The 17,717-nt window shown below is 39.9% G+C and overlaps 1 protein-coding gene across 2 annotated transcripts in view; it reads left to right on the plus strand.

Moving 5' to 3' along the window:
* LOC132887851 (golgin subfamily B member 1-like) overlaps window positions 1-7,512 on the plus strand; it is a 225,383-nt gene extending 217,871 nt beyond the window's left edge. For both annotated transcript variants that reach the window (XM_060923586.1, XM_060923587.1), the window contains exon 29: window positions 4,284-7,512. In XM_060923586.1, the coding sequence (XP_060779569.1) occupies window positions 4,284-4,442 (159 nt within the window). In that variant the 3' untranslated portion in view covers window positions 4,443-7,512. The remainder of the gene's footprint in view (window positions 1-4,283) is intronic.
* The last annotated feature ends 10,205 nt before the right edge of the window (window positions 7,513-17,717 follow it).

Raw genomic sequence — 17,717 nt, forward strand, 5'->3', positions numbered from 1 at the left:
TGGTTTAATGTTGAATAAAATTTGGTTATAAAAAAAAAAAGAAAATACTGCTTAGATTTGTTGAAATTGAGAACAAAATCAAAGCATGCCAAAATCATTAGAATGCCAGAAAATGTCCTCAGACCCCAGAGAGTTAAGTAGACATCTAGCTGTCTCAACATCAAGCTATCCAAGTACAATAAACAACATAAATGACAAGGCAAAGTGTCATTGTGCATTTTTAAGCAAATTTTCATTTTAGTCCAAGAATACAGTTCAGGTTGAAGAGTTCAAGTTTTACCAGGATATTATAAGACAAGTGCAAAGTGAGCATTGTGCACATGTGTACAAATGGGCAGTGTAGTGCAAATGGATGAGAAACTGTAGTTTCAGTTTGAACTGTCAGTTCTTCCGGGGTAACAATGAGTTCAGGACTTTGAGTGCTTGGGGTAAGAAGCTGTTGCACTGCCAGACAGTGAAGGTTTGGAAGCTAGGGTACCTTCTGCAAGACGGCAGGGGGGAGAACAGTGCAGTGTGATAGGCGGAATTTGTCCTTCACTTTGCTGTCGACACAGCAGACAATGTGCTTCTTATAGAGTTGGGAGATTGATGGGAGAGGGACCCCAATTATCCTTTCTGCCATCCTCACTATCCGCTGCAGGGACACTTGTTCAGCGACATTGCAGTTCCCAAACCCCACAGTAATGTAACGGCAGAGAACACACTCAATGGTCCCTCGGTAAAAGGATGTGAGACGTATACATCTCCTACTTGAACAATACGAAATTAAGTCAAGAATTCATTTAGCCAAGTTGCAAGTCTTATATTTGTATTTCCAGTGCAACTGTGAAAATAAGTCATTATTGTCTGCATTAATCAATGTCCATCTTTTTGTTTGTTGTGAGCAAAGGCATTAATGAAGCATACATTTAGGCCAGGTATTATTAATGTTCCCATGATTATGCTCAGGAGTGCATATAGCTGGTGCGCATGCATTCTAAAAATAAACGATGCACAGCAGAAAACACGAAGGGAAGCGTGTAGTTTAATTTCTACTATACCAAAAGCACTTCCTTTGTGTTTTCTGCTGCACATTGTTTATTTTTAGCACGCCTGCGCACTAGTTATGTGCACCCCGATTATGCTCCAGATTCACCTAAGACTGTGATTAATGGACATCTTGGACTTCAGATGAACTTGAAATACTTCTTCAGTGTTCATCATCACTTATTTATGCCACAGTGCTGTTGAAATCTTGATTTTGATTGGTCTAATTTTCTATGACGCAGGTCTTAGCATTAGTTCCGGTTGAAATTCAAATGACAGGGTGTAATTGTTGAAATGAAGTTTCTTATGAGGAGTTTAATGTACACGAATACACTAACTTGTTTAACGGACATTCCACATCATAAGCAGGGTTCTCCACGGATTGAAAATATAGGAGGGTGGGGGTCAATCGGATGACCTTGAAATAGGGCTGGGCGATTTTACGATTACGATGTTATTCACGATATAAAATCTCTACGATTAGAAATTAGACACGTACGATATACCTATGATAAGCCTACGCCTTCAATAAAATTACTTCATCCGAAGTTTTGACAGACACGCGAATAGCCAATCATAACTAAACAGTACCGCACGTAACCAATCAGTTGGAAGAGAGCCACGTCAAGTTAGGTTGCGTGCACACACGTGTAGCAGCAACGCACAGCATGGCTGTGGTGAAGTTTGCAGGAGCACGGCATTTCTCCAACAAAGCGTGAAACAAAGCGATTATAAAAATGAGCGAGAAGCCGACTGACCGGAGTTCTGAACAGGAAAGTCAGAGCACTGCCCTGGAGGACATCGTTGAAAAGAAGGGCCAGAGATCTTCGGTTGTGTGGAGGTATTTTGGATATTTAAAATCGGACATACAACAAAGTGTTACACAAAACCTTAAACACACTGACGTACAAGATTGCACTTTTTTTCTCCTTGCAGCATAAGGTTTACACGTCAGTATGTCTTTTATGTTTATTTGAAAGCTGCTAGAATTTGCACAAATGATTAACAATGGTATATAGTTTTTATTTTTCAGTTTCAATTTATTCATTTGAACAAAAAGAACAAAAGAATGTGCATCCAGTTTGTTTTGGTTCTGTGAAACTTGAAGGCTTGTTAAGCTATTTTTGTTAATTAGGAAGGAACTACTAATTTGTAATGTTCATATTTTGAGCAGAAAATTAAAGAAAATACAAAAATGGTGATTTGATTTATATCGTGATATATATCGTTATCGAAAATTTTGAAAAAATATATCGTGATATAATTTTCTCTCATATTGCCCAGCCCTACCTTGAAACAAATTTGCATATATTTACATATGTCATTTGCATAAAATGTGCATAAATACTCTCAAATAGTAATCATTTAGAATAGGGGAATCAATTGGACTGGTACAAAACACATAATACATCAAACATTACACACTTACACATCATATTCAGACACATTGTTTGAAATGGAACTGGAAAAATATTTTTTTATTTAGCAAACTACAAAAAAAGAACAGAAAAGTACAGAAAAGTTTTTGTATTAACTATATTCACACTGCTCCACAAAAGCTGACATTGTTTGAAATGGAAATGTAATTGCAGGCACCACTGGAAAAAAATTTTTTTTTTTTTAGAGAGTAAAGTACATTGAAAAGATGTTGTTTTAACTATATTTACACTGCTCTATGGCTATATTTACACTCCTCCATCCATGTTCACCAGTTAACAGTCTAAGAAGATAAAGAAAAATGACATTGTAATTTAAACTAATTCATACAGACTCAAGCAAAATGCATTGTAATAGTTACACAGCCTCACACGATCTCTAAAATATGGTTGCACAAAATGCTTTGATATTTGAAAGAAACTAACTCAAAATTACCTGCTTTCCTCTTTTCCTAAACATCCACTTCGAAGGTGATCTTCCTGTTCCTAATGCCTGCCCATACGCGTAAAACCGAATCGCTCGAGAGACATTTCAACAGTGTGTACGCACTTCAAGGCCAAGTTTACATTAGACCGTATCTGTCTCGTTTTCTTCGCAGATGCACTGTCCGTTTACATTAAATCGCCGGGAAACGGGAATCCGCCAGGGTCCACGTATTCAATCCAGATCGTGTCAGCTCCGGTGCTGTGTAAACATTGAGAATACGCGGATACGCTGTGCTGAGCTCTAGCTGGCGTCATCATTGGACAACGTCACTGTGACATCCACCTTCCTGATTCGCTGGCGTTGGTCATGTGACGCAACTGCTGAAAAACGGCGCGGACTTCCGCCTTGTATCACCTTTCATTAAAGAGTATAAAAGTATGAAAATACTGCAAATACTGATGCAAATACTGCCCATTGTGTAGTTATGATTGTCTTTAGGCTTGCCATCCTTCCACTTGCAAGTAGTAAGTGATATGCGCTGGGATCACACACACAGCGGCTCAGTCCCGAATCACTGCTCGTGCGCTATACTCGCGTGCTCTGTGAGCTGCGCAGGGCCGGAGTGCGCACCCTCCAGAGGGCACTCGCTGTTCAGGGTGGAGTGATTTGGAGCGCAGGATGCCTGCGGAGCCGAGCGTATCCGTGTATTGGCGTTGCTGTGTGCACGCGAATCGTGTATTGGTGTTGCTGTGTGCACGCTAATCGTTTTAAAAACGTTAATCTGATGATCCGCTGATACGGTCTAATGTAAACCCCACCCAAGAGCTACAGTAACACTGACAGCCAGGTTATATCCTCATGGTTTTATAGGCAATATCATGCTTGCCGCACCAACTTTGAACTTTTTGTTTTTATCCTTTATTTCTCTGCCGACAATAACAATCAGTTATCTCAAACTTGGTGTCGATTCACACATTATTATAAAGGCGTGTTATCTCCCGGTGCAAGAACAATGTGTCAGAAACGCCGAAGTGTGAAACGCTTTTCTTAGACTATAATCGTCAGACTGACTAAACTAATTGCTGGTAAATGAGTTTCACACTCGGGTGTTGTCGCGTTGTCGGTACTCCAACAGAGAAAGGCTGTCTGTCACAAAGAAAACAAAGGGACGTCTCTTCCTTTTGTAAAGGGGCGGCAGAAATTAAACGGGGGTGGGAATCACAGAAAGGGGGGCGGCCCGGACCTCTAAAACCCCTCATGGAGAACCCTGATAAGTAACTATAAATCGATAAAAAGTATGTTCTGTTATTATTTTCCTTTAACAACGTAATTAGTTTCTTATATATCCGTCCTTGCTGAAAACGTTAATTCTTTATTCTTGTCTTTATTTCCAGATGAAGAGTGGTGTTCACTCATGCCGTCGCTGGCTGCAAGGTCGCAGTCTTTACTGCTCCAAGATGTTGACATCCAGAGCAAAATCTCGCTACTTCTTCCTGACCTACCTGCTCGCACTCCATGTCCTCGTCTTCATGTGCTTCACTGGAGCTTTATAGACATTGCAAGTCAAGGACAGGTTACTTGAACAAATGAGAAACATAGATTTAAACTTTCTCAAGCAATGAATACTGCACTTGCGGTCAAAAAGACTGAATCCTCAACCATTGATGATGATTTGTATTTTCTCAATTGCTGTTCCTGTTATCTGGTTGTACAGAGTCGATATTAATATTGATATCAACCCAAAATGAGCAACTCAAAGAAAGGATGGTGTCACAAAATATCATTGTTTAAATTCTGCTCTTCGACAAACTAAAAGGACTAAACAAACCCTGCAAACTAGCTTGTTTGTCCCAAGCCATGCACAACTTCATCAAACAGTATGTAAGAATAGTACTAATGTGCTGATACAGGTACACAATAGGGCGGCACGGTGGTGTAGTGGTTAGCGCTGTCGCCTCACAGCAAGAAGGTCCGGGTTCGAGCCCCGTGGCCAGCGAGGACCTTTCTGTGTGGAGTTTGCATGTTCTTCCCGTGTCCGCAGGGGTTTCCTCCGGGTGCTCCGGTTTCCCCCACAGTCCAAAGACATGCAGGTTAGGTTAACTGGTGACTCTAAATTGACCGTAGGTGTGAATGTGAGTGTGAATGGTTGTCTGTGTCTATGTGTCAGCCCTGTGATGACCTGGCGACTTGTCCAGGTTGTACCCTGCCTTTCGCCCGTAGTCAGCTGGGATAGGCTCCAGCTTGCCTGCGACCCTGTAGAACAGGATAAAGTGGCTAGAGATGATATGAGATGAGGTACACAATAATTGAGGTGTTATTTCCACATACTATAGACTGTGATCAGCTTGGTGTATTAGGGCCCTTATTCATTAACCGATAACAGCATACTCAGATTTCAGTTTTGTATAAATATTTCATGCACAGCAAAACCATCGCTCTGTCTCCATACTAAATTAGGGATTCTTCAGTGGTAAGGTTCATTTGAGGGATGTTTTGGCAACACACTACATACAACAAATATCCTGAGCTCATGTCAAATGTCAGTGTGTCCACTCATTGTGCATCGGTCATTTGTCATGCAACTGATATTGCACTAAATATTTATTTATAGATTCGTGTAGCAGGGCCCCCAGTCACATTTTCTGAGACAGGACTCTGCATGTATACATGTGTCAATATTACATTTCGATATTGGCACAATTGCCTAACCTTTAAACCTGGTTTATGATACGATGAGAATATTATTCTTAAAACCGCGTGATCCTCCTGAGTTGGAATAATGTTTGCAAACTTTGCCTTCACCATCAAGAACACATTCAGTTAATCCAAACTAAGGACCTTAGACAGCTTTTTAAACAGGGCAGAATTTATTTCGCTGCACAAAGTACGGTCTCTATAGGCAACCTCCTCCAGGACTTAACACAAGAGGTGTGTTAATATTGTGCATGTCGAATATTGCAATATATTGTATCACAGATTGTCAGCACATGTTTAGTGCGCATGCATGTGTGTGAGAGAGAATTTGGAATTTTGTTTTTCCACACTGAAGTGAATAAAGTGGTATTTTTTTACTACAGCGTCAGTGAGAGAGAGAGCTCTTACATAGTTTCTTTAAAACTCATTTCCATTAGCGTGTGCTGAAATAGTTTTTACATCTCACACACACACTTTCTTGCCCTTTAACTGTACATGCATTGTGAAAGTGTGCGTTTGTGTAGGTTGTGACTGTTGCGACGACTTGGAGGTTTGGACAGCGTGTGTGTATTTAATTATACTATGAGGTTAATGATGGTAAATGCATGGTATGAGAAACATTGATGATGGTGTCTGCAGATTGTAGTGTGTGTCTTGCTTGAACATGCCTGATTCAGCTCAACAGTTCATTAACCCACACTTCATGCAGTTTTGCACATTAGTACGTTAAAGTAATATGTTCTCAGTGTTTTTCTGGTCCAGCACACCTAATTCAACTCGTCAGATCATTAACATACACTTCCTACTGCACAATAATACTCAGGCCATCTTTTTGACCTGAGAAGTTGCTTGAAGATTAGGCAAGTTCAGTCAGGTGTGTTGGAGGTTGTTTTAGTGTGTTCATGGTACTGAACATTTTTAGTGTGTTTTCTCATTCTTAGAAAAGGTGCGTTTTAACAGGAGAAACACTGAGGACTAAAGCTTTATCAAATTGCCTTCTCTATAAGGAGATCTCGGAGATGGTGTATATAAATACACAAAGAACAGTCGTTGTGTTTGAGCTGAGTGCCTCGCTAATGTCCTGTCCGCTCTCATGCACTTGACAGAGGACATGGACGCTAAACACACAAGATCTAGCTTTGTCACAAATAACAGCTGACTTTGCACTTTTTCATTACACACTCATTCAAATATTATGAAAACCTGGGCACTGCTCATAGTCATTTTTTCCGGTGTTAAAACTGCCGCAGTGCACTGTGGGTAATGCATACAGTCTCTCAAATGTGAAAGAATATACAAGCACGATGAATATGTCCTGTTAGATTGCATTCTGTATATTAAGTTTTGGAACAGTCTTTAAAAAAAAAAATTGGCATTCTAGTAAATCCAGTAAGTAGACAAGTAAAAAGTGCAGTACTGGGAACTAACACAATGACATAGCTGAATTTGTCAACTCATTAACGTATATTAATGAAGATAAATGAGTATTGGCATATGTGATATGGGTGTGTTATTGAGGGGCTGAGGTGAGTTGGAGCAGGAACAACTGTAATGTGCAGCGCACAGCTGGAAAACACTGCTGTATCTTATGCTATTATGTATATGTATATATTCTACAAATGATGTACTATATTTAACACTGATTGTTTACAGGCTGATTTACTGTATAATGGTGTTCTACACTAAAGTGATCTGTAAATATGGGATGGTTTAGAGAAAAGTTGATCTCTATTTAAAATGAAAACTACTGAGTGTATTCAAATTGTCCTATTTTCTATATAGGGTCTATTTTTGAGGAGAATCATTAGACTCCTAGCGAGAGAGACTGTGTCTGTTCTCAGTTGGTGAGCTGAAATGTGTGCAATATGGTGGAGGGTTTTTTTTTTTTTAAATGAAGTTCATTTTAAATAAAGCTATTAGAAAACTTTATATTGCATCAATTATTCAGTTCAGTTTTCTTTGTTTAAGGTTTTAACCCCAAATGTTTCTGCAAAGTGGCTTTTCAGAAATCCGGATGTAGATTTCTGTTTCGATCCCTAATGAAAAAGCCAGAAGGGTGACAGTGCCATGGCAAATCTCCCTGACACGATATTTTATTTGGGAGGGACGACCTTGAGAGGAACCAGATTCAAAGGATAACCCATCTTCTAGGTCAGGGGTCATCAAACTACGGCCCGCGGGCCGACTACGGCCCGCCAGCCCCTCTGCCCCCCACCACTTGAACCGGCCCTATGAGGCAATCCCCAAAAGTGGTCATGGATTATTTTTTTAAATTGCTTTTTGGCAAATAATATCATGTCTGCATCTTGTATTTTGTTGATTTTATCAATTAAAATTGATATTTAGTTATAAAATGAACTATTCATATTTTCCGAATTTTCGTCATATGCTCGCGATCAAGCAGTGACAGGCAGCGCACGTGCAGAGAACTGTCAGTGTTCAGGACAGCAAAATGGCTAGTGGTCAGCGAAAAGCTGACAGAGAGTGCAGAGTTTTTAAAGAATAGTGGACCACCGATTATTTTTTCGTTCAGTGTAAGGACCGTGCAGTTTGTCTTGTATGTAAAGAAAGTGTGTCGGTTTTCAAAGAATATAATCTGCGTTGTCATTACGAAACCCGCCACAACGAGTATGCTAGTTTGCGAGGGCAAACAAGAGAAGACAGGATTCGGAGGATGAAATGCGAAATGGCTGCACAACAGAATGTATTCCTTCGCCAAACCCAGATCAACCAGGCTGCTGTCCGAGCTAGCTATAAGGTAGCTCACCTACTGGCTACCCATGGAAAGCCGTTTACTGATGGGGACTTTGTTAAAGTATGCATGCTTGCTGTGGCCGAGGAGGTGTGTCCCGACAAGAAGGATGCGCTCAACACGGCGAGTCTCTCCGCACCTGCTATGACCAGGCGAACCGAAGATTTGAGGGACAACGTGCATCACCAGCTGAATGAGAAAGCGTCAGAATTCGAGTTTTTTGCTTTGGCCATGGATGAGAGCAATGACGTGCAGGACACAGCACAACTGCTGTGATCTATTGATCTATTGCTCATATTATTATAATTTCACTGTTTTTTTTAATGTATTTATTTTATAGGCCTATTTATTTGACCTTTATTAAGTGCTGCACACATTATTATTATTAATAATATCAACAGGCCTACCTACAATTTATAATTTTCCACTCACCTTTGCCAGTGTCAATCACCTCAACTAGGCAGATGTTTCTTACCTTGACAGCTTTGATGTTATTTTATTAGAAAATAAATAAATGGAATATCTGTGGTATTTCAAATTAAAACAAAGTGTGAAGACTCGATTACTACTTTTGCAAACCACTAGTAAAGATAAACAAATATGTGCCAGGAATCAAGTGTTGATATAGTAGTGGGGATATAGTAGTGGGGATGGCTGTGCCAGGCTAGTAATCTCTACTACACAATGAGGCCTGCTGGTGGTCATATTTGTCTGGGTCATACAATTCTATGTTATATAGCTGACCCGACCCCGGCCCCCCATCACAGTCAGGGACGACAATGTAGCCCTCAGAGAAAAAAGTTTGGTGACCCCTGTTCTATCTTTTGCCTCACTAATTGCCTGTTGTCGAATTCTCCTCCTCTGGAAGAGTCACTTACCTCCTTCAAACACATCCTGGCTGCAAGACCTGTTATCTTTTTTAAAACTGGAAAAAATCAAATACACCATTTGTGGTTCAGACAAATTCTACAGATGTTGGCAACCTCTCATCTCTCACTTCCAAAGAATGCAATCAGTTGCACTGAACTAAAAATATGGCATGATGTTTAACGTCTCACTAGAGACCCAGGAAGTACATGCTGACAATATATAATGAAGTGTGGATATACACTGAGTGCAGAATTATTAGGCAAGTGAGTATTTTGACCACAACATCCTTTTAATGCATGTTGTCCCACTCCAAGCTGTTTAGGCTTGAAAGCCTACTACCAATTAAGTATATCAGGTGCTGTGCATCTGTGTAATGAGAGGGGGTGTGGTCTAATGACATCAACACCCTATATCAGGTGTGCATAATTATTAGGCAACCTCTTTTCCTCTGGCAAAATGGGTCAGAAGAGAGATCTGACAGACTTTAAAAAGTCTAAAATTGTGAGATGTCTTGCAGACGGATGCAGCACTCTTGAAATTGCGAAGATGTTGAAACGTGATCACCGAACAATCAAGCGTTTCATTGCAAATAGTCAACAAGGTCGAAAGAAGCGTGTGGGGGAAAAAAAAGGTGCAAAATAACTGCACATGATCTGCGGAAGATCAAGCGTGAAGCTAACAAGCAGCCATTAGCATCCAGTTCTGCCATATTCCAGAGTTGCAACATTCCTGGAGTGTCAAAGAGTACAAGGTGTGCAATACTGAGGGACATGGCCAAGGTAAGGAAGGCTGAAAAACGACCACCACTGAGTAAGGCACACAAGATAAAACGTCAAGACTGGGCCAAGAAATATCTTAAGACTGATTTTTTTCTAAGGTGCTGTGGTCTGATGAGAGTGACTCTTGATGGGCCAGATGAATGGGCCTGTGGCTGGATCAGTAATGGGCACAGAGCTCCACTCAGACGCCAGCAAGGTGGAGGTGGAGTACTGCTATGGGCTGGTATCATCAAAGACGAGCTTGTTGGACCTTTTCGAGTTGAGGATGGACTCAAACTCAACTCCCAGACCTACTGCCAGTTCCTGGAAGAAACCTTCTTCAAGCAGTGGTATAGGAAAAAGTCAGCATCTTTCAAGAAGAACATGATTTTCATGCAGGATAATGCTCCATCTCATGCGTCCAAATACTCCACTGCGTGGCTAGCCAGTAAAGGTCTGAAAGGTGAAAAAATAATGACATGGCCCCCTTGTTCACCTGACCTAAACCCCATAGAGAACCTGTGGTCCATTATAAAACGTGAGGTCTACAAAGAGGGAAAACAGTACACCTCTCTGAACAGCGTCTGGGAGGCCGTGGTTGCTGCTGCACACAATGTTGGTCGTGAACAGATAAAGAAATTGACAGAATCTATGGATGGAAGGCTTTTGAGTGTCCTCATGAAGAAGGGTGGCTATATTGGTCACTGATTTGTTTTTGTTTTGTGTTTGAATGTCATGTTTATTTGCAAATCTAGAGTTGTCATATCAGTGTACCTGGTGAAAATAAATAAGTGAAATGGCTACAATATTTGGTTTTTATTAAGTTGCCTAATAATTCTGCACAGTGAAAGTTACCTGAACACATACATATTCTCCTAAAATGGCCAAAACTAAACACACCCCACTCTAACTTCCATACATATTCAGCTTTGATATTTATGAGTCTTTTTGGTTGATTGAGAACATAGTTGTTCAATAATAAAACTAATCCTCAAAAATACAACTTGCCTAATAATTCTGTACTCAGTGTAGTAGTGGGGGCTATGCAGTTGTGTTCAAAATAATAGCAGTGTGTTTAAAAACGTGAGTAAAGCTCAAAATCCTTATAATAGTTTTTATTTCCATGCATTGGGAACAATGCACATTATATTCTACATCAAAACATGAAGAAAAATGTATCAATATTTTAATTACTTTACAGAAAATGAAGAAAAATGAACATTGGGCTGTTCAAAAAAATTGCAGTGTCTGCATTTTTCATTACAAACTCCAGATATTTACTGTATAAACTGAAATCTTAAGGATTTAGTATTCCTGTGAATCACTAAACTAATATTTAGTTGTATAACCACAGTTTCTGAGAACTTCTGGCACCTGTGAACAGGTATTCCAGCCCAGGATGATTTGACAACATTCCACAATTCCTCTGCATTTCTTGGTTTTGCCTCAGAAACAGCATTTTTGATGTCACCCCACAAGTTTTCTATCGGATTAAGGTCCGGGGATTGGGCTGGCCACTCCATAACTTTCATTTTGTTGGTCTTGAACCCTGATGCTGCTCACTTACTGGTGTGTTTGGGGTCATTGTCTTGTTGAAACACCCATTTCAAGGGCATTTCCTCTTCAAGTATTTTGATATATGCAAACTGATCCATGATCCCTGGTATGCGATAAATGGGCCCAACACCACAGTAAGAGAAACATTCCCATATCATGATGCTTGCAACACCATGCTTCACTGTCTTCAGAGTGTACTGTGGCTTGAATTCAGTGTTTGGGGGTCGTCTGAAAAACTGTCTGCAGCTCTTGGACCCAAAAAGAACAATTTTACTTTCATCAGTCCACAAAATGTTTTTCCATTTCTCTTTAGGCCAGTCGATGTGTTCTTTGGCAAATTGTATCCTCTTCAGCACGTCTTTTTTTTAACAGTGGAACTTTGCAGGGGCTTCTTGCCGATAGATTAGCTTCACACAGGCACCTTCTAATTGTCACAGTACTCACAGGTAACTTCAGACCGTCTTTGATCACCCTGGAGCTGATCATTGGCTGAGTCTTTGCCATTCTGGCTATTCTTCGATCCATTCGAATGGTAGTCTTCTGTTTTCTTCCACGTCTCTCTGGCTTTGCTGTCCATTTTAAAGCACTGGAGATCATTTTAGCTGAGCAACCCATCATTTTCTGCACTTCTTTACAGTATACGTTTTACCTCTCCAATCAACGTTTTAATCAAAGCACGCTGTTCTTCTGAACAATGTCTGGAACGACCCATGTTTCTCATGTTTTCAGAGAGAAATGGATGTACAACATGTGCTGGCTTCATCCTTAAATTAGGGCCACCTGACTGACATCTGTTTTTTCACAGAATGAATGATCTCACTAATTAAACTCCACACTGCTATTATTTTGAACACGTCCCTTTCACTTAATTATTCGATTACACAGACTCAGGAGCATGCATATCATGAATGTTGGGTCTGTTGGTTTTCTATGACTCTACTACACCTACTGGTAAATTATTTGCCATGTAGTAATATAATTTCCACCAAAAACAGTGATTGATCTGGTTAGTCATGTTGGACTGCTATTATTTTGAACACAAGTGTAGTAGTGGGGATGGCTGTGCCAGGCTAGTAATCTCTACTACACAATGAGGCCTGCTGGTGGTCATATTTGTCTGGATCATACAATTCTATGTTATATAGCTGACCCGACCCCGGCCCCCCATCATAGTCAGGAACGACAATGTGGCCCTCAGAGAAAAAAGTTTGGTGACCCCTGTTCTAGGTTATACTGAATAGAGGGATTTTAGTGTCTATGTGACCTACAGCAACATTTCTTGGACACAAGTCTGTAGTATCCAGGTGACATTATCCACTGAAGAAAGGGTGGGTCTTTGGCATAAACTCATTTTGGGAAGTGACTTTAAGGGTGTTCATGTGGACCATCCGCTGCAGCAGATGGTGAAATGCAAGTTCAGAATCTCCAAGCTCTTTAATCATTCATGTCTACCAATTCTCTTTCATTAACTACACATCTATCTTCACTGTAAATAATTCTGATAGAAATGATGCATTGAAAGCCCTCTTCATGTTCAGGGCTTGTCTAGACTGTGGGTGTACATGTGCACAAATGGAAATGGCAGGAGTGAATGAGACATGATTAACCTCAACTTTTTTTTCATTTAGATTTAAAATACTGGTCATTGGAAAAAAAAAAAAGAGTGCTATTATTTGCCCTTGTTTCACTCAGCAAAGACTGACTTCAGCATGCCAGACCTATTTGGCATAAGTTTTTACACCGGATGCTCTTACTGATGCAACTCTTCCCAATCTATCCAGGCTTGGGACCAGCACTAAGTATGCACTGGCTTGTGCAACCCCAGTGGCTGGGTATTTCTACCTAATCTGAATGTCTTTGAACTGTGGGGGAAACCGAAGCAGAGGATGGATGGATGGATCTCCAACCCTATTTCCATGGTTGTCTACTAAAATCTTAAGTTTAGAAGCTTCTGTTAGTTCTATAGTCATTCATGATCACTATAGTCATTACACAATGGAAATTCCTAGTAATCTACCACCATACCCACAATCCTAACATCAAGTTCTCGATATAAATGCTGCAAATCTCATGCAAATTATGCCTGGTGTCCTTATAAAAGTTGTTGCCATTGGTTGGAAAGATTTCACGCAACAAGTAGCAATCATGGTGAAAGTGGAGGAGTTAAAGTTCTCAGGAGTGACATTATTAAAAAAATAATTAAATGGAAAAAGCTACCGAGCTGAAGCAAAAATGGTAAACATCCCTGTACATATAATTGCTTTAATAATCAGTGCAGGTCCCAGATGTAAGATATCACAAAGCACTCTCAGACTAATGATAAGGAATTTAAGACAGAAGCCAGCAGTCATTTGAGAAGAGTTGCAGGATGACCTGAAAGTAGCAGGGGCAACAGTTCCTATAGTAACAACAAAGACCAATACGCAATGAACTGCACCACAATCATCTTCATTCCTTCACCCCATGCAAAACTCCTCTGCTAAAAAAGAAGCACACAGATGTGTGACTGAAAGCACTTAGGCAAATTAGAGCTCTTTTGTAACAATATACACTGGTCAGACCAAGGTTAATATGGTAAACTAAAACTAGCAGTGAGAAAATAATTTTGTTAGCTGAAATAAAAATGAACATTTTTAAAACAATGAAAACTAAAGAAAAATACAATAAATGTGACACAGATTAAAACAAAATAGAATTGCAGGTAAAATCAGCTTTGTTTTCATCTTCATTTCCCCCTGGAGACAGTAACAGATTAGTTCCATAAGGTGGCAGTAATGCTGGTGGTTGTTAAACTCCAAAGAAGATGCTTGCTGTGTAATACTTGAAAAACTAAAAAACTGAACTAAAATTACTTATGCATTTGTAGAACTGAATCAAAATTTAAACCACCTGAAACACAAGAATAAAAAGTAATAAAAATTCCAAAATTATAGTAACTCTGGAACAGATGATACTAAAGTGGAACACTGGCAAAAATTGGTTCACTGTGTTTGGAGAAAGAAGGGTTGTGCCTACGATCCCATGAACATCATACCCACAGTGAAAAGCTGTATCAGGATGTGTTTGAGGAGAATTTATCATTAGTCAAGAAACTAAATCTGGAGAGAAGCTGGATGTTTCAACAAGATAATGACCCAGACATTCTCACTGTATGTTACAGCAGTTGTTCCTTTACCAGAGTTGTTTTTTGTCTTTCTTTCTATCTCTCTTGAAGTTAGTGTCATGATTCAGCTTGTCATGTTGCTGAGAAACTGGAAAGGACAAAGTCATGGGCGTCGCCACCATTGAATGTGAAGGGGACGTGTCCCCCTCACATTTCATAATTCTTCGTTTGGACCCCCCCCCTCACATTTAACATAAAATATTAGTTCACCCAGCGCTGTTTCTATTGCTTCGTGAAAGAATCCATTCCACTTGATCGATAAGAGAATACACATACCACTGAACATCCACTCCGGGTTTTCCGGGCGTTACCTACAACAACTCACCACACGCGAGTGAATCTCAGCGTGAGCAGAGACATGTTGGTGCAGCTGCTTGAAAGTAGAGGAGGTGACGTCAGCCCCATTGCCACCTCACAATGTCTAGCTTTTGCTAAAACCTTATTCTTTTGTTATCTGCCCTCAAAATGAACCCTAGGCCATGTTAAATTAATGTTCAACTTAACAATGAAATAAGCTTAGCCTAATGGGGTATTCTTGGTTGATGATGAATTGTTTGCAGTATTTGCTCCTTCCCCAGACACAATGGACATAAGGAAATTCTTTACAAAGAAGTGGAAAGTAAGTCAAAATTTCCCCACAGGACAGGTTTTTTTTGTCCCAGTGGAAATGTTAGTGCAGTTAGCTGGCTAGTCAGTGTTAGGAGATGTATCAGCTAGCTTAATGTTAGCTATCATTTAATTCAAACCCAGTAGGCCTGCCTTACTGTAATGCCAAGAATGAGGTCAAGTCTGCTCTGATGATATTTATTGATTCCCTGTTGTGATCTGAAGAACTTGTTTTGTCTGGTCTTTGCCAGTTTTCTGGAAAGTAACATGGGAAACCGGTGTCTGGGGAAGAAATAATAGAAAGGAAAGCTTTCTACTACCTCGCTGGATGTTATTCCAGGTGGATTGTGAAGGAAAGGGGGATAAAAGTTATGAAGTGGTAGAAATTGTGGTGGCACCAATGTAAGAAGGAGTTATATCTATAAATCTATTTGTTATACTAATCTGTAAATGTTACTGTAGTACCACCATTGCATGTAGGTTGACAAAACTGCACTTGTTCATTGTGTGAAGTTATCTTTTATGTCACTGTTGCTTGACACAGTGTAATTTTGTGTTATGAAGACTGCATGATGCCATGTCATTTTTGTTGAGTATCACTAAATCAGAAAAAAAGTAAAATGCACCCACTAAAGTCACTGTTGGTGGTTAACAAAATTGCACCTGTTCATTGTGTGAAGTTATTTTTTATGTGTCACCGTTGCTTGACACAGTGTGATTGTGTGTTATGAAGTTTGCATGATGCCATGTCATGCCTGTTCATTGTGTGAAATTATGAATATTCTTATTTTTAAACATACAGTTGAATGTCACTATTGCTTGGCACAGTGGCATGTTGTGTTGCATCTAAAACTAAATAAAAAAGAAAACACAAAATAAAAAGTAAAATGCACACAAAGTCATTGTTGGTGATAAATTCTGTCACATTCATCTCATTATCTTAGGCAGAGCAGTGGGTTTAAAAACAGACTGATGAATATATGGACTAGTTGAATGAGGACGTATTGTTGAGTCTCTAAAATAGTCATTGAATTAAGTGACTTTTGTAGATAAAATTAGGTGTTTAACAACCTGTTAAAGTACACCAGAATGCAGGAAATGGCATCTAATTAATTAAAAATTTTCTGGGGGAGAACCCCCCAGACCCCCCACCAGTGTGTCTCCCCATGAAAAATACTTCTGATGCCCCTGGTGCTGGTGACCAAAAAAAAAATTAATAAATAAATAAAAATTACATATTTTGTTAAAATGAAAAAATTTTATGCATTCATTATTTATTTTAGATTATGTAGAGTGGCAAACAGAAAAGTCCCTGAGAATTAATTTTTTATAAAAATGACATATAAACAATGTAATACTATAAAAATCTGAATTATGTATTATTTTGAACTATAACAGCATTATTGTCAGAGCCATACTATTTTGGTAAATTAACCATCTTCTGACCAATCAGATTTGAGAATTCAAAAGCTCTTTATAATTGTGAATAAACATCTCATCTCATTATCTCTAGCCGCTTTATCCTGTTCTACAGGGTCGCAGGCAAGCTGGAGCCTATCCCAGCTGACTACAGGCGAAAGGCGGGGTACACCCTGGACAAGTCACCAGGTCATCACAGGGCTGACACATAGACACAGACAACCATTCACACCTACGGTCAATTTAGAGTCACCAGTTAACCTAACCTGCATGTCTTTGGACTGTGGGGGAAACCGGAGCATCTGGAGGAAACCCACGGGGACAACATGCAAACTCCGCACAGAAAGGTGTAGGTACCGTCCGTCTAAGAACTACAACAGCCCATCTCTTTAAGAAACTACATTTCCCATCACCAGCTTCCACGTTGACCTGCATCACGCGGGGGCGGGATCACCAATGTCACATCCTCCATGAAGGCATAAGAAACCCGGAAATCCGCCATACTTTCTCTTTCCGTCTGGAGCAGCCACCTGGACACAAGGAGGAATCGCTCACTCCGCTGAGCAAACCCAAGAACAGACGTCTTTCTTGCAAGATCCACGATTCAGCGCAATTTCTTTGTTTACCCCTGGCCACGGTAAAAATCCAAAATCGCGCGATCTAACTCAGATGAGTTACAACTGATTTTTATTTCTATTATCAAGTATGTACAAACTGCAGCCCAAGCAGTTAATTTAAAATTAGAAGTGACCAGATCCTTCTAATTTTAATTCTCTGTGCACATTGTCTGATCAGAGACTTTCTTTTCATCACGAGCGACCATGCGTCGGACCAAGAAATTCTCTGCACCTCACGGAGGCCTCCACAATGGTGAAACTCCAAAAGTCTCAGCCTCTCCAAGAATTCTCTGCTTTCTACAAAAAGGGCGAGATACTGAAGTAAGACTTGGCATTTGGGCATAAAAACCTAGTCTTAGGAATTAGCTTTTATTGAAGTAGTGTGAATTTAA

This window comes from Neoarius graeffei, chromosome 6 (genome assembly GCF_027579695.1).
Source record: "Neoarius graeffei isolate fNeoGra1 chromosome 6, fNeoGra1.pri, whole genome shotgun sequence".
Taxonomy (NCBI): domain Eukaryota; kingdom Metazoa; phylum Chordata; class Actinopteri; order Siluriformes; family Ariidae; genus Neoarius; species Neoarius graeffei.